The 22,134-nt window shown below is 49.2% G+C and overlaps 1 protein-coding gene across 1 annotated transcript in view; it reads right to left on the minus strand.

Annotated features, from left to right (window-relative positions):
* Positions 1-22,134, minus strand: part of EXOC6B (exocyst complex component 6B) — a 145,502-nt gene that overhangs the window by 29,426 nt on the left and 93,942 nt on the right. The window contains exons 18-19 of the mRNA XM_070949200.1: positions 9,158-9,299; positions 1,244-1,317 (exon numbers count right to left, since the gene is read on the minus strand). Coding sequence (XP_070805301.1) covers positions 1,244-1,317; positions 9,158-9,299 — 216 coding nt within the window. The remainder of the gene's footprint in view (positions 1-1,243; positions 1,318-9,157; positions 9,300-22,134) is intronic.

The raw sequence follows: 22,134 nt of genomic DNA on the forward strand, positions 1-22,134 counted from the left end.
CCATGATCATGTGACTTACAAGGGTCAGACAAAGAATGCCAGGAACCCTTGGAGCTGTTTCAAAGCATCTGTCGGGAATAGTTTCAGGCACTGAGGTAGGGTCTCGTCTCAGGGGTCCCAGAGACTCCCATTTTTTGGTCTTAGTCCTGTCATCTGGAGCTTCCGTCCAAATTCAGAGGAAGGCTTCTTCATTGCGTGAAAACAGCAGGGCTGCCAACCTGTCTTTTCCAGGATGCGCCACCCCTCCCTCCAGGGCAGCAAAGGTTCAGGGAAGGTGCCCCCCTGGTTTCGAAAGCCCCCCACCCCCAACTGCCTTGGCCCAGAAGGGGAAGGCGGGAGATGAAGGAAAGGGAAGAGAAGGGAGCCAACCCACCCCGGAGGGTTGAGGAAGGCTTGGGGGCCCCCTCCCCACAGCCAATGGGGCACATTCAGCATGCACGCCCATGTCGGCCTTAGAAAGCGGTGGCACTGCATCATCGTGGCAGCCGGGACAAAGCAGGGTGTCTTTCATTAACAAAGATGGTTTAAATGAGAAAGGGCATCAGTCATTGCATCTCGGCTTCATTCAGGCTTTCTCTCCTGCCCGATCCATCTGCGCTGCCAAGAGGTGACCTAAGCCAGGCCCCTCTGCCTGGGACGCCCCACACGCAGACTGGCACAGCCTGCCTTCCCCACAAAGGGCTCCGCTGCTCCCATGGGAGCCTGCCAACCCCGGAGGCTGCCCATTCCCCACCCTGACGGCCAAGGTGTCCCTCCTGTCCACGGGTGGAGGGTTCCTCCATGAAGAGACCCTTGATGGGGATGGGGGGGGCATGCAAGGAACGCCAGTCTTCTCACACCTTTCTCACACACGCAACAGGAGACAAAGTCTTTCCCCAAACAACCTGGTTAGACAGAAGTCAAAGGGAGGAGGCCAACGGGCTTCTTCCGCCACCGTGGTGGATCCCACCACAACTCAGCGCATCCCATCCGGGCTCACCGGCCCTGGCGCACAGCAGGCCACCCACCTCTGCCGGGTCCTTTCTGTCCCTGGCACAAGAGCGCCAACTGAGCGCTGAGAAACGGTGGCCACCAACCTGAAGGCTATTGAGGGGATCCTGGTGGATAAGAAGAGGGGTCCCTGGCCTGGCGCTCCAACCCTGCCCCACCTCCTCCTCCTCCTCCTCCCTTCCTCCCGAAGACCTGACGGTCTTTAGTCACACATCTTAAAAGAAGCACAAAATGGAGCAGCACAAAGACCTACTTGTCTCAAGTCGATGAAGGCCAGAAGCAGCGTGTCCCCTTGGAACCCAGGCACCGGCCCGGATCTGGCAAACTCTGTGGGAAAGAAGAAGGGATGAAAAGCACTTTTAACTCACCATGGACAGGGAGATTGGCAGACGGATGACAGCGGAGACAACGGCGGCTGGGGGGGAGGAGCGCCCCACTTCTAAGGAGTCAGGTCCCCCGCCCTGCCTGCTTTTTGTTCACCCTTCAAATTTTGTGTCATCAAAACGCCATTAATTCCCCCATCCTGACAGCAAGGAAACTGTACTAATTTGACCTGAAATTTATTCCCATGAGCCTCACTGGGCTTCGGAGTATTTGTTTTGTGAACGGACAAACAATTTGCAAAGAAGAAAAGCATTTGGGAGATGGGAGGAAAATGGGGAGGGGGTCTCCGATGGAAAAACTTTTCCTCTCGACACAATAAAATCTTTAGCTGTGAAATCCTTTTCAGTTCCGAAAGCTGTTTATATTTGGAGGCACTCACAGAATTTTCTAATTTCATGCCTGTCACCATGATCCAGGCCCATTTGTCAAAAATAAATAAACCAAGCTGCTCCATTAATTATGCTGCCGCAGAAGAACGTCTCTAGCAGATATGATATCCCTGGACAAAGAATGGAAAAGGCAAAGGGCTTCCCTCCTCGTGGAGAATATCAATTATTTTGAAGGGGGCCAGTTTAGCAGCGGTTGAGAAGAATTAGCACGGAGGAGAGATGGTCTCCAGGGAGAGAGAGGGGCCGGACCCTTGAGGATCTCTGTCTAAACCAGAGAGCTGGGCTAGAGCTGCGCAAATCAGCCTTCCCCGTCCATCCTATGCTGACTAGGAACTACACGAGTTGTGGTCTAACCAGAATCTACCGAAGACGTTGGGAAAAGCTGGCTGAAACCCAGCAACACAGAGAAGCGGGAGATGGAAGCCAAGGTCTCCCAGAACTGGCCTGCTTCGTCCATCTCACTTCATCCGGAAGCTCTTTCGTCCAGGGCTGCTCCCCGGTTGGCCAACAGGCCATAGGGAAGGCTCTCGTTTTAATGGCCAAATAAGTTTCTGGCCGCCTGATTCTCCAGCATCATCAAGTCAAGAGGCTGAAGAAATGCGCAAAGTCGGGCCAAGAGCTGCCTTGCCTTGAAAGACCCTGTGCATCCTAAAAGCCAACCGGGCAAGGCAACTTTGTAGGAAAGGCCAACAGGACATGCAACAGCAGCTGAAGAATCCCTCTTCTTGCAGCCCCCTCAGAGTCTCACGGTGGGAGAGAGGTTTGAGAAGCCCACCTTGAATTGTTTAGCCACTCACTGTGAACTTTCTGTTATGGACATCGAAACTCCAGTCAACCTTTAATGAAGGATTAATATTCCTCATTTGGCTGTGCGACTCTCTTCCTCCTAAAGGAGCTTCAAGGGATGCTGGAGGCCCAGAGCTCCAGTCCCACCTTAGGCACGAAGGCAGCTGGGTTACCTGGGCCCAGGCACCTTCTCTCAGCCCTAGGTAGAAGACAGCAGGGGCAAACGCAAACCCCCTCCGAAAAGAGCTGGGGCCGGTCCAAGCAGCCTCCAGGAGTCAACACTGATTCAAAGGCACCCCCCAAAAAAGGGGTACACACAGCATGGGGGAAATGCTGCGGCACCCCTGGAAAAGCCTGGCATGCGGTCTATGGAGAGGCTCAGCTCTCAGAACTGAAGAAGCTTCTTAGGTGAGAAGAGGAAAAAAACCAAGGAAGCCTTTTGGAAAAAGCACCTTTGGGACAAGGCAGCAAACCAGAGTCAGATGGCAACCCCTTGAGGCAATCAATTGAACAGGAAATATCTCCCAGGGATTCCAGTCTTCCTGGGTTCATCCCCCAAGGCCCCCCTCCCCCTCCCCCCATTAGCAGTCCCTGGGGTGGAGGGGCTCTGTGCTTCTAGCTGAATGGCCAGAGTTTCTAAGCCCCCAGCAACGAAGGGCAAGGCAAGGCCCACCTCAACCAGAGAAAGACCACTCTATCCTGCTCTGAAGACTTTTCAAAGGTTATCAGCCACTCTGGGTCTGAGCTTTGGCCCCACCTAAGGAAAGGAAGAACTTGCTTGAGCCCCCCCCCCCCCCCCGCGGACGGAAAAAGGGTGCTGGAAGCAACCCCAGGATGGACTCAGCAATCATCCCCCAACTGCCGTGGCCACCCGGGAAATGTCTATTGGCCACAGGCAAGATTTTTCTTTTGGCTTTAATGCCCATGGAGAAAATCTACCGTGTATCAACCAAAATACCGAAAAACAGAGTTGGAGGTGCCCTTGGAGGTCTTCTACTCCAACCCTGCTAAAGATCTCGTTCATGCAAACGGTTGTCCAAACTCTACTTAAAAACCACCAGTGATGGAGCCCCCACAACTTCTGAAGGCCAATTGTTCCACTGGTCGATTGTTCTCACTGTCAGAAAATCCCTCCTTAATTCTAAACTGGATCTCTTTTAAAAAATCTTAAGAACCTTTAAAAATCTTTAGAGGGTCCGTCATGAGCCATTCTTCTTTCTTCGACAGCCAGATGTGCTGAGTGCCTGGCCCTAAATCATCTCTTGGCTAGAACTTCCCCTGGACCCTCTTTGGGTGGTGGTTTTATGACTTTCTCTGCAGCTGAATTGGGAGTTTATTCTTCTGGAACTGCAGCTGTCCTCTTGGGATTATAACCGGAGGAAAGTTTCTTGACTGTGGCAGGCAAAATAATATTACCATCCATCCGTCTTCAGCTCATCCTTTACATTCTAATGACTGAATAATGAAGATATTGCCCAAAGGTGCTTTTTCAAAGGACAACTGGGCTTCCTTGTTTTGTTCCTTGAAAACATTTCGCTCCTCAACCAAGAAGCTTCTTCTGTGCAGTGAAGAAGCTTCTTGGATGAGAAGTGAAATGTTTTCAAGGAAAGTCCAGTTGCCTTCTGGAAAAAGCACTTTTGGGACTACCATGACTTGCACGATGGAGAATCTCCATAGACGTAGGTCCAAAACTTAAACGTGGAGCATTGTTCAGAACAAGAATCTCTCAGTATTTAGCCTGATAACTGGAACGGTTCTAGCTAAGCCACAAAGTCTAGCAAATCTAGTGATCTTGCAGGCTACAGTTCGGAATGATGATCAGTCCCAGAAACAAGCTCCCCTTCCCAGTTCCATTGGCTATCCTCCTTTTCCTCCTTTTTCCTCTCCTTCCCTTCCTCCTCCTCTGTCATATGCCTGTTCTTATTATTTCTTTTCCCTTTAGTGTATTATGAGCCTCCCAGCCTCACAACGCACCAAATGGAACAGAATAAATAAAAATATGATCCCATCTCCGTCTCCTCCTAGAAAAACCATACAATTTATCTTAAGCAGGTCCATCCAGATTTATGCAATTAATTTATTTATATACTGATGCAATCTCCATGGACTCCTGGCAGTTTACATCAGTAAAAACAATAATAAACAATATTAAAACTCCAAAAATACCAAAAATTCACCAAACAAGGAACAGCTGGAGCCACTCAGCACCCCGCAAATCCCTTTGGACCCGGCCCCATTTTCACTAGGGTCCAAAGAGCCTTTGGGTGGCATCAGCCCTTCCTCAGAGGCACCTGCTCCAGAGGCCAGGACAGACTGATGCCTGACTCTGCCACCCTCGTCCCCTTCCAGTGGGGAGCCTGGGTGCCTGGATTCTACCCGGAGAAGGTCATCTGCCCATCCTCAGGTATCAGGCCATAGGGGTTAAAACGAGCATGTTGAATTGCACCCGTGAACCGAGTGGTACCCAAGGTAGGGCCCAGAACACAAGTGTAATATTGTCTCTGGCATCTTTCATTTGTCAAGACACAGGTAAGGGTGAAGAGCCTTTGCTCTGGGGGTCCCTGGCCTTTTGCTTGTGAGTACAGTGGCCATCCTAAAATCCCAACCTGGAACCCATCCTCCACCCTGCCGGATTTCCCGCAGGACATCAAAGACTGAGAGTTTCAAAGCCTCACATCCTGTTCAACTTATGCAGTTGGGTTACTGGTTCAGGGTCTCACCAGCCCTGCCATCCCCTGGTCTAACAGCCCCCGAGAGCCCAGGTGCTCACGCCAAGAGGCCTCTGGGCTTCCTGAGGATCAGGATGTCCATCAGGGTCCTTGGACCAGCAGGCAGCAGGCAAAGGGGGAGGTGCAAAGACCCACACAGGAGGAGAGCGGCAGCATTGCCACCAAAGCTCTATCTCACACAGGTAGTCTTGGCTTACAACCATTTGTTTAGTGACCGTCCAAAGTTACAACATCGCTACTTATGGCCGTTTAAGCAATCTACTTCACCACCCCTGTGAACCATCCCCAGCATACGGTCTCTTGCCAACAGCGGCCATGGCTCATCTCCAGCTTTGGCGCCTCTGCAAAATCAAAGGAGTAATATTTGAAGAGTAATAGCATTGGCCCTGGTCTCTCCCCAAATGCCAGTTTTTCCATTATGAAAGAGCTTGATGGAGACACCTCGTTAAAAAAAAGTGAAATTCCGGAAAGCACACGAGCAATTATGAAAAGGCTCCATTGTCAACAAGGCTTCTGTTCAAGAGATCAAGCACTGAATTCCACTTCAATTCACTTTTGCAGGGGTTCTGACCATCACCATTTTTATCACTTTGTACTTCCAATTTTGTTCCCCTGACTCCTGAAGTGATAAAAGAGGAAGGGATGGAGAAGAAGGAGAAAATGTTGACTAGCATATATAATCTTTTATGGATGTGGAAATACAGTTTGCTGTGTTTCTTCTGCTTTGACATGGTCTATGGACTAATCCAGAACATTCTTCCCAGTTTGGGTAGAATCAGTGATCCCTCCTGGAGCTAAAACTGGAGGAGAAGGTTGCATCATGGATTTCCCATCTCTGAAACACTGCAGCCTAGGTTTGGTTGATGGTCCTTAGAGGAACATCTGAGATCTTCTTGGAGCAGCTTGTAGACAATGGCTCCTTCATCATTTTCCTCAGCATCTCTGCAGAACCATCTGGCCTTTTCATGGGAGTCCAAGATTTCTGTTTCCCGATGCTTCCTGCCTCGACTGTGTCCGTGATCTTCAAACCCATTTTTCACCAAAATTGTCACCCAAATGACAGCTTTCAGTACTATTCTTTTCTTTTTGTACAAACTTCTAATCTCCCACTTGACTTTCAAACCCTCCCTCCAGAAGGCCTACAACTTCAGCCCAATCCTTCTGGCGACATTATAATTTAACTCATGAGATCTTCAGCAGGCCCAAGACCTATTTTCAAGAGTTCTCCTTGAGCAAGGTGGAGGAACGAAAGGAAGCTCCTTCTGCCACCAGGACCTGCAAAGAGGTTGGGCCAGCAACCACCTCGCTGTCCCTGCTGCCCTTGCCGCACAGACAGTGGGTCAGACCAGCTGTTTCCCCTTAAGGACCCCAGCAAGAGAAGGTGAGGGCATTCAAAAGCCGAGAGATTGAGGGGGGGTTCAGCTCTCCTGAGAGACAGGAGAAGCCATGAGGCTTCTCCAAGGAAGCTGAAGGAAGCCAGCCCTGATCAGAGCCAACTGTGCTTGGAGGAGTCCAAAAGTGAGCACGGAAGAAGGCTGGAACAAGACAGCTCCTAAGTGGCCTCTACAAAAAATGGAGACTTTGCTCCTTGGGCAATCCATTTATCTGCCCTAGAGATGAACCTATAGAACTGAACCGGCATTATGGGATGGAAGCGAGCGAGGGACAAAACCTCACATCTTCCAAATTTTAGGCAGGAAAAAGGTGGAACCACTCCGAAGTCTTTCTTTCTTTTTTTCTCTGCCTTCCAGAGAACCTCTGTGTTTCTTTGGCTTCATTTTCCTCCTTCTCCGGCTTTGGCTGAGGGAAGGCAGATCACGTGGGGCATTGTGCAAGGGAGATCTTTATTTACTGTATTTCTTCGATATTTTCCTTCTCCTACCCAGGGTAACTCAATGAGCTAATCTGGGAGTCCCAGCGGTGCTTTTTCAAAAGGCAGCTGGGCTTTTCTTTGTTTCTCTCATTTGAAGAGGTTTCGCTTCTCATCCAAGAAGCTTCTTTAATTCTTCAGTTCGGTTCGGTTCCTCAGAACCGAAGAAGCTTCTTGGGTGAAGTCATAGCTCCCTTTTTTTCCAGTGCCGTAGCAACCTAGGTCACTAAATGAATGGTCGTAAGTTGAGGACCGCCTCTAGTCCTCCCCCGATCGCATCTTCCCCCTCTCGCCCTTAACAGAGAAACAAGAAGGAAATTATCCACCATCAGGATCCAACCTGCCCAGCCCCGAAACTCCCGAAACAGCCACATCCCCGGCCTCCTCTTGGCCTTTCAGCTTCTCCGCTCTCTCCTCCTCCTGATCAGCCACGCTGTCAGCAAAACTCCCTGGGCTTAACCTCCTTCAAGGGGAGCCAGGAAAGGCTTTGATGAGTTGGGGGGAATCGGATGTGGATCGACAGGAGAGCCAGTGGATGCACATCCGTCTGCCATTAACCTGCCCAAGGGGCAATTGGGGAGGGGGGGCTTGGTTGCCCCCATTGCACAAAGATCAGCCGGAGGATAAATTTCAGCCGTGGCATCTTCTCAAGCAGGGGTCCCAGTGCGCTGGCTGGGGAATTCTGGGAGTTGAAGTCCACCAGTCTTAAAGGGGCCAAGTTTGGAGCCCCCTGCTCTAAGGTTCTAGCAAGCCCATTCTGTCCAAGGCCCCTGGGGTCCCCTGCTTTGCATGGAAATCAAGCTCTTTTAACCACAATCAGAGGGTCTGTTTTGCAGACTGCATCTGAGATGACCTCCCCGTCCTCTTTTGGAAGAAGGGACTTATTGTACCAGGTGACCAGGCTGAGCCCGAAGGCGGCGTCAAACACATTGTCAGCCTGGAGTCTCTATGCCCCCAATAAGTGACCTCAGTCCATCCCCCTCAGAAGTCCAGTGAGCCTTCTCTGCCGCCCCTTGACCTTGACCGTCAGTAGATCAGATTCATGTAAACAGGTAGCATGGAATAAATTCAGAGGGCTTTGAACTCTCTCCTGGCTCCTTGCCTGACACTCATTGTGACAGAGCCACATGCTGAGGAGAGGCAGGGAGCCAGAAAAGTCAAAATAGTGGCCACAGTGGTGCCTTTCTAGGAACATCAGCAGTGCCATCTTTTTTCACCATAAGCTATAAACACAGAATAGGGATCCTCTCCTCCCTGGTCCTGCACCCCCAAGGAAAGAGGTGGATGGTCAGGTGAGGTCATCTGCAGGGCCAGGATAAGAGGTTACACCACGAGGAAGCATCTCCTCCAACTGGGATCCTGTGGGTGTTTGGCAGGGCCAGGCAGGGTCCAGCTAGGGTGCGAAGAAGGATGTGGTGAACCTGATTGGTTCAAGAGGAGAGCAGAACCAAAGCTCGTCCCCAGGGAATGCGGGTATAACAATATAATGTAAAAAAATATGTTGAGACTCTAGAAAGAGTGGAGAGAAGAGCAAAAAAGCCAATAAGGGGACCTGAGAACGGTTGCAGGAACTGGGTATGTCTAGTTTAAGGAACAGAAGGACTAAGGCTGACATGATAACAGTCTTCCATTATCTCAGGGGCTGCCACAAAGAAGAGGGGATCAAGCTATTGTCCAAAGCACCTGAGGGCAGGATATGAATCGATGGGTGGAATCTCATCAAGATGAGAAGCAACCTGGAATTAAGGAGAAACTTCCTAACAGTTAGAACAATTAATGAGTGGAATCGCTTTTCTCCAGAAGATGTGGGGGCTCCATCACTGGAGGTTTTAAGAAGAGATTGGACAACCACTTGTCTGAAATGGTAGAAGGTCTCCTGATTGATAAGGGGTTGGACTAGAAGACCTCCAAGGTCCCTTCCAACACTGTTCTCTTATATTTCTTAGGGCCCAACACCTTCTGTTCCCTCCCAGGACCGGCTCCGGAGCCCGAGCAAGGGGCATCCTTACGTTCGCACTCTGCCACGTCCAGGCTGAAGAGCTGCAAGGCACCCAGGGACAGCTGTCGGACTTCGGCTTCCAGGAGCTGCTGCATCAGCGAGGTGGACAGGTGTTTGCAGGCAGACATGCAGGCGGTCTGTGCCACCTTGCCCTGGAAAGCAAAGAGAGAGGCTCCAGGTGAGTCTGGGAACAGGAGGAGCCCGGGAGAAGAGCCCGCACACCTGGTGTGGTCCCCAGCAGCCCCCTTCCTCAAGCAGCTTCCCCACAAGCCATCCATCCCCCATTATCTCCATTTCATGCATGTTCCCCAGTGGAAACAGCTCACCACAATAAGCCCCTCAGAATAGACAGGAAATAATGCAAAGCCTCCAGAAGGATCCAAATATTCCTGTCGACCCACTGAAAAGCTACAGAAGCCAAACTCCTTTTGGAAGCTCTCTTGAAACGCAGCTCCTGTCTCAGCGCCTCCATTAACGGCACTCAGAGAATCGGGTGGTCAAAGGGGAACTTAAAATTGGGGCACACAAGTTTGGGCAGCTCCGTGTCTCCAATCGCATTTGAATATTGGCTGTCTCTACATTGTCTGTATTTCGGTCTCTACGTTTGATATGCTCCTCCTCTCCCAAGAGTCGGGACAAGAGCAATGACAGGCCATATAAAACCTGCGTATGCAAACCCACTGACCCCCCTTACCTCCAAAGAGATCTGAAAATAATCCAAATAATTCAAAATGGTCATCTGGAAGAGCCCCAACACTTAGATTGGGCCGCTGCAGGCGCCAGCCAAGGCTGGAGAGACCCGATACCCAAACTCTCTCCAGGGCCTCAAGGGGCCAACCCCTCACTTACCAGCAGTCCTCGACCGTTTGACCGTGTAGTGACCGTTTGAAGTTACAACGGCACTGAAATCATTGACTTAGGACCATTTTTCACACTTATGACCATTGCAGCATCCCCACGGTCACATGATCAAAATTCAGGTGCTTGCCAAATGACTCATATTTATGACGGTCGCAGTGTCCCAGGTCACATGATCCCCCTTTTGCGACCTTCTGACCAGCAAAGCCAATAGGGAAGCTGCATTCACTCGACATAATTTAACAACTGCAATGACTCTCTTCACAACTGTCTCATTTAGCAACAGAAATTTGGGGCTCGGTTGTGGTCGTAGATGGAGCCCTGCCTATACCCTCTGGAGGTGAAGCAGTTGTGCCTTGGCCAGCCCTGCTTCCAATGAACTTCAGCCCAGAGGCCACGGCTTCTGTGGCCTTCCCCAGCGCTCCCTTCTATGCCTCCGAGGCCCAGATGCCGCAGCTCTCCCGGCTCTTCCTCCCAGCCGGATCCTTCTCAGCAGTAAGAGAGAATCAGCGTTCCTCACCCCAGGAGATGAGCCTCCGTTCCAGGGAACCCCCCTCACCCCTCGGACGGCCTCCCGCCAATCCAGAGAGACCCACCCTTTACTCCTCCTCCTCCTTCTAACTAGCAGAAGTTCCAACTGTCGGCAAATCTAAGAATTCGTGGTGAGCCCCAAACCATCTGCCAAGACCTTCAGGGCCAACTGGGGGGGATCTTAATCTCCCCACCCGGAGGGCTTCTCTTCCAGAGCGGGCGTCAGGCACTCCCGCTGCCACCTGCAAAGTCTGCTGCAAGACAGAGGTAGCGCCCTCTGCAGCCCGGCACCTGCCTTCTGGGATGGGGCAGCTGCGCTTTGCGCAAGGCAGGAAAGGGCACCTTTGGCGAGAGGTGCCAGTTCTGGTCTCTGGCCCAGCCTGAAGCTCTTCCGGAGGGAAGCTCAGAGTGGGGCCGGGCCCCGTCCAAAGGCCAGGGGGACATCGAAGGAAGGGAAAGGTTCTCAGGTCAGCTGAAGCCAGCGGAGGATTCGGGAAAGAGGACTGGTCTTTAGGGGGAAGCCGCCAGAGCTTCCCAAAGCCCCTCCCTGACCGCTGTGTCCTTAGGAGCATCAGCCCAGCTGGGGGGGGGGGGGAAGCGGCCTTTCTGGAAGCCGGCCTCGCCTGTGCTGCTTTCCAGCCCTGGGAGACAATGCAGAATCTGACACCTGCCTGCCTTCTTTTGAAAGAAACCTCGGGTGGAACTTATTGGACCAAGCCAAACAGGGCATTTATTTCCAGGGTATTGGCAAGATCCTGAACGAGATCCATTACAGGTAGTCCTTGACTTACAACAGTTCGTTTAGTGGCCATTCGAAGTTACAATGGCACTGAAATGACTTAGGGCCGTTTTTCGCATTTACGACCGCTGCAGCATCCCCCGTGGTCACATGATCAGAATTCAGGCGCTTGGCAATTGACTCGTATTTGTGACGGTCGCAGGGTTCTAGGATCATGTGATCCCTTTTGTGACCTTCTGATAAGCAAAGTCAAAGGGGAAGCCAGATTCATTTAACCACCACGTTCATTCATTTAACAGCTGCAATGATTCACTTAACAACTGTGGCAAGGAAGGTTGTAAAATGAGGCAAAACTCACAACAAATGTCTCGCTTAGCCACATAAATTTTGGGCTCAGTTATGGTCCTAATTCGAGGACTACCTGTACGTGTTTTTACCTCCGTTTTCCTAGTGCAAAGCCTGAGGCTGGCCGGATGGGGATCCCTCTCACTCCCACGGAGTCAAAGTCTCCACGGCTTCACGTTGCCCAGGTTGGAAAACCTCTCATCTAAGAGGAACCAAGCCTCCCGAGACTCTCTGCACTCTCCTCACTCTGAAAGGTGCTTTTTCAAGAGGCAGCTGGACTTCCTTTGTTTCTCCACGAAGACCTTTCGCTTCTCATCAAGAAGCTTCCTCGGTTATGACTGAATGGTGGAGGATGGAAGGACTTATATGCCTTGCAGTCCTCTGGTCATTAGCACTCTCTCTGAGAGTCCCTGAGGCCACGTGGAGCCCTCAGGGTCACCTGAATGGTGCAAATGGGTGTGGAACCTGGGATGACCTCCAAGTGGCCTCAACAACTTTCGGAGAGAGTGCTAATGACCAGACGATTGCAAAGAATACAAATCCTTCCATTCTCCACCATTCAGGCAGAACTGAAGAAGCTTCTTGGATGAGAAGCGAAACATCTTCGAAAAACCAAGGAAGTCCAGTCGCCTTTTGAAAAAGCACCTTTGGGATAACCATGACCCGGATGACGGAGAATCGCCATAGATACCTTCCCTCTACCTTTAGAGCCCACTTCCAGGTATCTTTAGGGCATAGGACTCTACCCAGAAACCAGACGGTGCTTGAAGTGCCTGAGCTGCTTCTCTGGACGTGGCGTCAGGAGCCGCTCTGCTCCTCCACGTGCCTCGTCTTGCCTGGAGGAACGTGATCAGCTGAACTCTCCCTGTTGCTCACGACAGATAAATCTTCAGTGATTAATTATGAAGCCTTGGGGGAAATTATGAGGAGGGAGAGGCAGCTGCCAAGGAAAACCATCCAGAGACAGAATAGAGAAAGAAAGTGTGAAAGAGATAATAAACTGGGTGAGGCTGATTACATTCCTACAAAAAAAGAAGTAGGAGGGAATTCCTATTTTTCCTGTGATTAAAAGAAACAGAGTAAAGGAGGGAAATGGAGAGGGGGGGGGAGGAGAGAGAGAGACACAGAGGGACACAGAGAGATAGAACAAACAAGGAGAGCATATACCTACTGAAGCCAGAACTGGAGCTAGAGCTATTAAGGAGAAGAGAAGATGGCCAGACCCAGAGAACGATCTTGGAGTGTCCTGTGAGAGGTGGAGGCTTCACAGTTTCCACTAGAAGCTCGAAAGGCAGGTCTGAAGATCTAGAAAACCTGTCTTTCAAGGGAGCAGCCATGTTGGTATTTTTGCAGTAAAAAAAGCCAAAGCAGTTGCAATTTGTGGGGGGGGGCTCTCCGTCCACGTCTTCAGGTCTATTTGTCATGTTGTAAGCCGCCTTGAGTCCCCAGGGAGAAAGGCGGCATATAAATCGCAATAATAAATAAAATAAATAAATAAATATGGATTGAAATCTTGAGAACAGGAGGCATCTGCAGCCACACAAGCTACACAAAGCCCAGTGTAGGACCAAGGTCAGCTAGAAGCTTCCAAGCCAGAAGTGGCTCCCAAAGGTAGAATCGTGAATCAAAGAGATGCTGAGACCGTAGAAAGAGTGCCATCGAGGACTAAGGATAAATCTGCTGATAGTGAAAACAATGGACCGGTGTAACGTCTTGCCTCCAGAAGCTGCAGTTGCTCCACTGCTGAAGGTTTTTAAGAAGGGATCTGACAACCCTTGGTCTGAAATCCTTTAGGGCAGGAGTCTCCAACTTGGCAACTTTAAACTTGGTGGACTTCAACTTTCAGAATTCCCCGAGCAGATTCTGGGAATTCTGGGAGTTGAAGTCCGCCAGGCTTAAAGTTGCCAAGGTTGGAGACCCCTGCTTTAGGGTCTCCTGCTGTTGGCCTAGACGACCTCCAAGGTCCCTTCCTACTCTGCTGTTCTCTTATTTGCTCTTGTTTACATAGAGGGCAGCAGCACAAAATCCCTCAGCTTCCTTTCTTACTTTGCTCCCAGTTTCCCAGAATTTTTTGGTAAACACTCAAGGGCCCAGTTCAGCAATTCCTAAGTGTCCTTTTCTCTCCCTGATGGACTCGGCAGGAGGAGAGTGTAGGATTTCTTTCAGAAGAATAGAATGTTGGAAGGGACCTTGGAGGTCTTCTAGTCCAACCCCCTGCCCAGGCAGGAAACTCTACATCACTTCAGACAAATGGTTATCCAACATCTTCTTAAAAACTTCCAGTGTTGGACCATTCGCAACTTCTGCAGGCAAGTTGTTCCACTTATTAATTGTTCTAACTGTCAGGAAGTTTCTCCTTAGTTCTAAATTGCTTCTCTCCTTGATGAGTTTCCACCCGTTGCTTCTTGTCCTTCCCTCAGGTGCTTTGGAGAATAGCTTGACTGCCTCTTCTCTGGGGCAGCCCCTGAGATATTTGGAAGACTGCTATCCATGTCACCTCTGGTCCTTCTTTTCATTAAACTAGACATACCCAGTTCCTGCAACCGTTCTTCATATGTTTTAGCCTCCAGTCCCCTAAGCACCTCTGTGCATTGCTCTCCATCAGACGGAGAAGGCAAAAGGAGGCCTTAGCAAGGCAACAGCAACTCAGGGAAAGGGCTCAACCTGCAGCTTGTGAGGTGATATTTGGGAAGATCCTTCAACAAATAGGAGTGTCTTGATTGGAAAATGCAAGCAGAGGGAAAAGGAGTTCTTTCCAGAAGTTTTGGGTCCTCTCGACAATGGGACAATGAGTGGCTGGCCTGTAAAACCACACACGGCCTGCTGGGTCTATAGATAAGGCCACCTTCACATCCCCCGCATGAAGTTCTGGGCCACAGCAGGCCAGCGTGGTGCTGCTGCTGCTGCTGCTGCTGCTGAAAAGGCCACAAAACGTAGCTGAGGCTTTCAGGGGTGGAACAAGGCACAACGGCTCTTCTGGAATTCAAGCCTTTGAAGTCTATTTTCAATGCTAATGAAGCCTTGGGGGCAAAAAAGAAAAAAACCCTTTTAATTATCCTTACTGCTTACAATGTTTTAGATGAATGAAACTTTCTTCTCTTTGCCAGGTAAAATTAGTGCTTTATTCTAAATAGACATAATACCTTCTCATCTCCAAAAAGCCAGCGAGGACAATAAAGGGAGCAATTTCAAAAGGAGAAAATAAAACCACAATTCCTTTATTCTATTCCAGTGAGAGGAAGCTACAGGAGGACTGAATAATCCAGGAAAGGGCTGCAGAATTCTGATCTGGCACCCTGAAATCCAGGAGACGTTTGGACAAGCCTTGCAATCAGCGCTGGGGAAGAAATCTTTCAGGGTGCTGTCACCCACCAGCAAAGGTCCCTCATCCTGGACAGCAACCACAACCTTTGTGATGTGTTTCATGCCTTTCAAGAGATGGACCGAGAGGAGAGATGGCTGCCACTCAGGTCCCTCTTGCTTAGAACTAGCTTCTGGAAATGAAGACGATCACCCCATGTCTCCATGAAGAACCCAACAGCCATCGACTTGCCCTTCAACACTCATCTGGAGGCCTCACTTGGCACCGTACAGTATTTAACAGAACAGAATAACAGGTCTTCTAGTTCAGGGGTCTCCAACCTTGGCAACTTCGACTTGTGGACTTCAACTCCCAGAATCCCTCAGCCAGCTTTGTTTTGCTGACTGAGGAATTCTGGGAGTTGAAGTCCGTAAATCTTCAAGTTGCCAAGGTTGGAGACCTCTGAACTAGTCCAACTCTCTGCTTAAGCAGGAGACCCTCTATCGTTCCAGACAATTGTCCAACTTGAAGGCAGCAGCAGATCACCTGGACATCTCCCCAAAATCTGAATGCTCCATTCTGCTAATGATGGAGGAATTGGCTCCGGTCTGCTCTGCCTTGACTTCAAACTCATTGACAAGCAATCCTTTTTCTAAGAAATCCTCGCAGGGATGAACAAGGAGGAGGAATGAAACAATCCTTCAGCGCAGGGTGGTTTTATGACAAGAATGAGAAATGATAGAAAAGTGAATTGTGTAGATGAATCAACTTGCACGGGAAAAATAAACCCGGGACACAAAACGGCCAAAGCCTCTCCTACTCAAGCAACCTGGATGTGGATAATTTATCACTTAATTGTGGCTGTTCTTGCAGGTCAGGTGACTCCGAGGAGCAGAAAATTCAGGGCAGACAAAAACTCTGCATACGTCTTAATGTGGGTGATGTATCGCAGCCGGATTGTTTTCAGAAACAAAGAAGGGGCATTCTTTTTTTCTACAAATGTAGGAATGGAGATGTGGGGATATGTGGGTGCTTTAATAAAATTACACAACTAAGGAGACACAGCAGTTTGGTGGCCATTTTTAACTTAAATCTATATTGCACAGAGAAAGGAGGAATAAGTCTAATTTTCACACTGTTGCAAAGACCGCAAAGGTGGCTGGGAGTGAGACTTGGGGTGGATTCGGATCTTCTGTTTCCAAAGAAGAAAGCACCCCCATGGCCCTGAACCAACCCTCCAGATCAGACTCCAATGATCTTCTAATGAACTCCAGGGATGCAACCCTGGCAAGGAAATTTTTCATTGCCCGATTACATGTTTGCACAAGAAGATCTTCCTGTTTCTTCTACAGCTTTTTTTTTTTTTTTTTTTTTTTAGATCAGGGTACGGGCAGGGCTTCTTTCCCTCTTGGCTTCGGCAGTTGATGTATATCAACCAACATGTGTGTTTGACTGCCTCGGCCGCTTTCCCTTCTTGAAGCAAAGAGCTTTCCAAGCCCCTCGGTCCTTGCTCTGGTCCAGGCAGAAGTGGACTCGCAGGATCCAATCTGGGTCAGTCACCGGGACCAGGAAACTTTTGGGCTCGTGCTGGAGCCCATCCTCAGGGAAGTCCTCTCTCCTCGGAATCTGTAGAGAGAAGGTCCCCGAGGATGGGCTCCAGCACCAGTCCAGAAGCTTGGAAGACCGAACCTCTGGTCCCCGTGACTGACCCACAGATTGGATCCCACAACGTTTTCCTGGGACACATATATTTGCCTCCAATCGAGACCAAAGCATCTCCTTGGCTGGTGGCATATGGTTAGTAGAAGACGTTCTTTCCTGGCCAGAAGGAGGAACGCCAGATCCCGAGAAGGCTTCCTCCCCATCTTCTTTCTGCCCCCAAGCAGAGCTGCAGAACTCTGACTTGGCCAAACAGCTTTCAGTTGTGGTGCCTGCTGTGGGAACAGCCCCTCCCCAGCTAAGGTCTGACTGGCCCTGACCCCGTGAGCCTCTGGGAAGGAATTGAAGACATGCCCTTCCCTCAAGCACCCACGCCAGGTGGTTAGGTGAGTTCAATCAGAATAGAGCTGGAAGGGACCTTGGAGGTCTTCTAGTCCAGCCTCCTGCTCAAGCAGGAGATCCTACACCATTTCAGATAGGTGTTGAAGCACCACAACTTCTGTTCCACTGATTCATTGTCCTCACTGTTAGGAAGTTTCTCCTCAATGCTCTCCTTGATTAGTTCCAATGGTGTCTTTTCTTATTGTTAGTTTTGGGCCAATTTCATTACTAGGGTTATTGTAATTTTCTTTTTTTATGAGCCATGAGAGATGTCTATGGAGACTCTCAACCATCCAGGGCCATGGTTCTCTCAAAGGTGCTTTTCCAAAAGGCAACTGGACTTTCTTGGGGTTTTTTCCTTTGAAAGCGTTTCTCTTCTTATCCAGGAAGCTTCTTCAATTCAAAGAACAAAAACTGAAGAAACGTCTTGGATGAGAAACAAAACATTAAAAAAAAAAAAAAACCCAAGGAAGCCCAGTTGCCTGTTGGAAAAAGCACCTTTGGGATGAGCCACAAGAGGTACAAGAGATTAGTGAAGAATTCCCTGTAGAACAGAAGAACAGGTTGGTCTTGCTGGCCATTTCTAGACAATTGGCCAAAGAGCAAACACAACAATCTCTGGATTCTGTTCTTGATCAGCCCTCTGGAGCTTGCATGAAACAGCTCAAGTGGGAGACATGCAATATTCACGCAAGTTTCCCGGAAATCCTTAGGATGTGTCCATCCAAGACTATTACAAAACAGCACAAATTCATTAAGTGGATAATGGCTTCAGCCACAGCTTCACTTTTAAGTGATGCACACGGCCAACGCTTTGAAACCTGCAGAGTCCTGGAACTTCGGCAGATGTCCCCAAATAAAGCCAGGCGCCTCATTCACTGACTTTCACAGTCATTTAGTAGTAAAAGTAGAAACCTTGATTGAACTTTCCTGAAGACAGGAAGCGAATTCATGGACTCTCAGTCCTTTTTATGTGTTGTAGGAGGGCTGGGAGATATTGATGCTCTCTGCACATCCGTATTTTTCTTAGGCACTTCCAAAAAGAAAGAGTAGTCAGAGTAGTATCTTAATCTTAATCAGAATAGGGCTGGAAGGAACCTTGGAGGTCTTCTAGTCCAACCCCCTGCTCAAGCAGAAGACCCTATATCAGGGGTGTCAAACTCATGTCGTCATGGTGGTGTCACCTGACATATCGGGACTTTTCCCCCCTTCGCTAAACTGGGCATGGGCGTGGCCAGCATGTGACGCATCTGGCCTGTGGGCCGGGAGCTCGACAGCCCTGCCCTCTATCATTTCAGACAAGAGGCTGTCCAGTCTCTTCTTAAAAGCCTCCAGTGATGGAACACCTACAGCTTCTATTCCACTGGTTAATCATTCTCACTGTTAAGAAGTTTCTCCTTCATTCCAGGTTGCTTCTCTCTTTGATGAGTTTCCATCCTTTGTTTCTTGTCCTGGAGCTTTGGAAAATAGGTTGACCCCCCGTTCTTTGTGGCAGCCCCTCAAATTCCTGGAAGACTGCTACCGTGCCACCCCTGGTCCTTCTTTTCTCTAGACTGGCCAAACCCAAATCCTGCAACCGTTCTTTGTATGCTCTTCTGTTCTGAACAAGCTCCTCAGCTGGGAGAAGCTGGAGGAACTGGAGAGCCCAAAGCTTGGGTTGTTCTCATCCATGGGGTTTGTCCATCCCTTTCCCTGCAGGGAATTCTGCATAAGGCACCACAACGCAAGCGCTGGAGAGCTAATGATGAATTCCTCTTCTGACGGAAAATGTGTGAGGTGAATATTGAAGAGGGGGACCTTCCCATGCTGGGGATAATGGGCAGGAAGCTTCCAATTCTGAGGGGATGATCCTGGACTGGGCCATCCAGGGTGGATTACTCTGCCTGCCCTGGGCCTCAAAGGATCTTCCATGGTCCCAAGCGCTTAAGAGCAAAGACCCGCGCATGTTGACAGCCAGAAGTAGAGCATGAGAAAACAGAGGAAGAGGCCAATTTCCTGCAGTTACTTGAAATGCAACAAGCTGGACTGGAACAGGCCAAGAGGCACATCAGCTATGAAATACAGCTCTCAAAACTCAAGGCTCCTGGAATCCAACCATCATAAATCTTTGTTCTGTGGAGCTGTTATTTTGGAATTCACACTGTTTGATAGCTGGGGTGTCTGATTTATGGCTGGGCTTTTGTGTTCTCTCACTCCATGGGATCTTCTGGCTCTGACCTTCAGGTATGTTGCTGCTGGCTACCGTGTGCTCTCTCGGCCATGGCTTCGGGGCCTCCGGCAGAACTTCCTCCTCGGCCATCCGGGCCTCCTTCTTCTGCTCCTTCCATTTTGTCTGGCATTCCTGACCTGGGCACCTCTTCGCTCTATTTTATCAGCCATTGAGTTTCTTTGGGTGCATCTGCCAGCACCATTTTCTCTACATTTGGCCAGTGCTGCTTTCTTCACTGTCTTTTTTTTCTTTTTGAGTGAGGCTTATCTAAAATTAGTACACCAATCAGTATTCTAGGGCCAGGTGTGCTAATTAACTTATTTCCTGTCTTGTCAACTTCATTATTGTTTCCCCATGTTCTCCTAGGCGAGAGACTAAAACATACGATGAACAGTTGCAGGAATTGGGTATGTCAAACTAGACATTAAACTAAATGAAAAGAAGGACTGGGGAGACATGATACCAAGTCTTCCAATATTTGAGGGGCTGCCACAGAAAAGAAGAGGTCAACCTATTTTCCAGAGCACCTGAAGGCAGGATAAGAAGCAACGGATGGAAATTAAGTAAGGAGAGAAGCAACTAGAATTAAGGAGAAATTTCCTGACAGGGAGAACAATTGATCAGTGGAACGACTTGCCTTCAGAAGCTGTGGGTTCTCCATCACTGGAGGCTTTCAAGAAGAGATTGGACAATCATTTGTCTAATATGGTCTAAGGTCTCCTGGTTGAGCAGGGGGTTGGACTAGAAGACCTCCAAGGCCCCTTCTAAATCTATTATTCTGATTCTTGCTTAGATATGCCACAAACTGAGTTTAATGCTTATTTCAGCCTACAAGTTCCCATTGTTTATACTTTTGTTGAGCTACCGGTTCTTGCCGGTGTGTGAGTTGAGTGTAATATATGGTAGTTTTTCTCCCAAACAGCAAAAGTAACATGGCATAGCTCCAGACCACATCTCCATCAAGATATCCATGGACAGCCTTCTGGGATTACATAAATATGTACACACAAAATACTGACAAAGAGAGAGGAGAATTCTACTGTTGAATTACACTCTTCCCCTGAGGGGGGTCATTTATTTTATTGTAATGACCAGCCATCCCCTGTACAAATTATCCACCCTGATCTTGGTTCTCTACTGATCACACCCAGACGAGAGATGGAGACCCTCTGCACACATGGTTTGTCTCCCATTGCTTCCATCTGCACCAGAGGTAGCAGTGGTGACACCTGTTTTTAAACTGGGGTGTTCTTCCCCACCCCTGTGCTACTAAGCTCTGTTGAGTTCCCCAATACAAACACCCACGCACAATCAGTTGCAGTGGCTGCTGCCACCATCCACAAAACGGAAGCTGCCGAGCTTCAGACATGGAGGAGCTCACTGGATCAAGGGGGAATGAGGAGGCCATCGTTGTCTTCTTTTTACCATCAACACCGAGGAAGGATAGTCTATAGCCCGGGGTGGCCACCATGGCAACTTTACAACCTGTGGAATTCAATTCCCAGAATTCCTAAGACAGCTTTGCTGCCTCAGGAATTCTGGGAGTTGAAGTCCACAGGTCATAAAGGGCCTTTGTTGCCCACCCCTGCTATAACCCATTCCCCACAAATCCTGAGAAACAACCAGGGGTGGAAACGTCTGATTTCGTTTACATTTCCATCTGCTTTGGGTGATCGATTGAGCCCGTATGTCCCAAAGGAGAGGCAATCACAAGAAAAAGGCCATTTTTGTCCTGCCCAGAAAATACACCAACTTGGAGAAAATGTGTTAACAATTAGAGGATTAGGGGCAGAGCCGTCTTGTTAATTAGAGAACCTTGTTATTAAAGGCCTCATTAAGAGCTACTGAAACTGAACCTCTGTTAAAACAAACGACCATTAATTCAACTCCCTGGCCAGGGTCACCCTGCTGCTACCTACCCCAGCGAAGCCGGAAAGAAAGGACTAGCGGATGATTAAGAGAAACAGAGCCAGTTCTGATCTTCTCAATCAATCAAAATAGAGCTGGAAGGGACCTAGGAGGTCTTCTAGTCCAACCCCCTTGCTGAAGCTGGAGACCCTATACCATTGCAGTCTCTTCTTGAAGACCTCCAGTGATGGAGCACTTCCAACTTCTGAAGGCAACATCTGTTCCGCTGGTTAATTGTCCTCATTGTCAGGAAGTTTCTCCTTAATTCCAGGTTGCTTCTCTCCTTGATTACTTTCCATCCTTTGTTTCTTCTCCTGCCTTCGGGTGCTTTGGAGATTAGGTTGACCCCCCTCCTCTTTGTGGCAGCCCTCGAATACTGCTATCATGTCCCCCCAGGTCTTCTTTTCTCTAGACTAACCATGCCCAGTTCCTGCAACCGTTCTTCATATGTTTTCCTCTCCAAAGCCTTAATCATCTTTGTTGCTCTTCTCACTCAATTGTGTGTGCCAGACGTGCAAGTGAGGAAGAGTGTGGTCCAAAGTCTCTCTTACATGCTCCCATCACATGGGAGGTTGGCAGATCCAGAGGAAAACCAAGTCAGGGAGGTTTGACAGTTAGTAGAACAAATAAATGGATGAAAAAAACAGTTCGGCCCTAAGAAGTCACCCGTCCTATCCTTGCATCTCCAAGAAATTCCAAAGTGGCCTCTTGAGAAGTGAAGCACACCCTGAGCTGTGGCATCATCTGAGCCATTCTTCACTGGCTTTTGCGTCAGAATGCTACGGGTTATTAAATACTGTAAAGGCTTCGATGAAATCAAAATATACTTTATCCATACCGTTCCCAGAATCTGCTATAGATGTTAGCCACCCTTAGACGTCAAACAAGCCAGATATCAGGAAATCCAGTCAGCTGAAAAGCAACTGGATCCAACTGTCTTAATGGGAGGCAGTGCAAGATCCGAAGATGTGGAGAGGCCTGAGCCCACAGAGAGGCCAAGAGTCGGACACGACTGAACGGATAGCATCATTGTGACGATCATCCCCTTGGATAGCT

The sequence above is a fragment of the Pituophis catenifer genome, unplaced genomic scaffold, assembly GCF_029215685.1.
Source record: "Pituophis catenifer annectens isolate HBS135680 unplaced genomic scaffold, rPitCat1.0.hap2 SCAF_8, whole genome shotgun sequence".
Classification (NCBI taxonomy): domain Eukaryota; kingdom Metazoa; phylum Chordata; class Lepidosauria; order Squamata; family Colubridae; genus Pituophis; species Pituophis catenifer.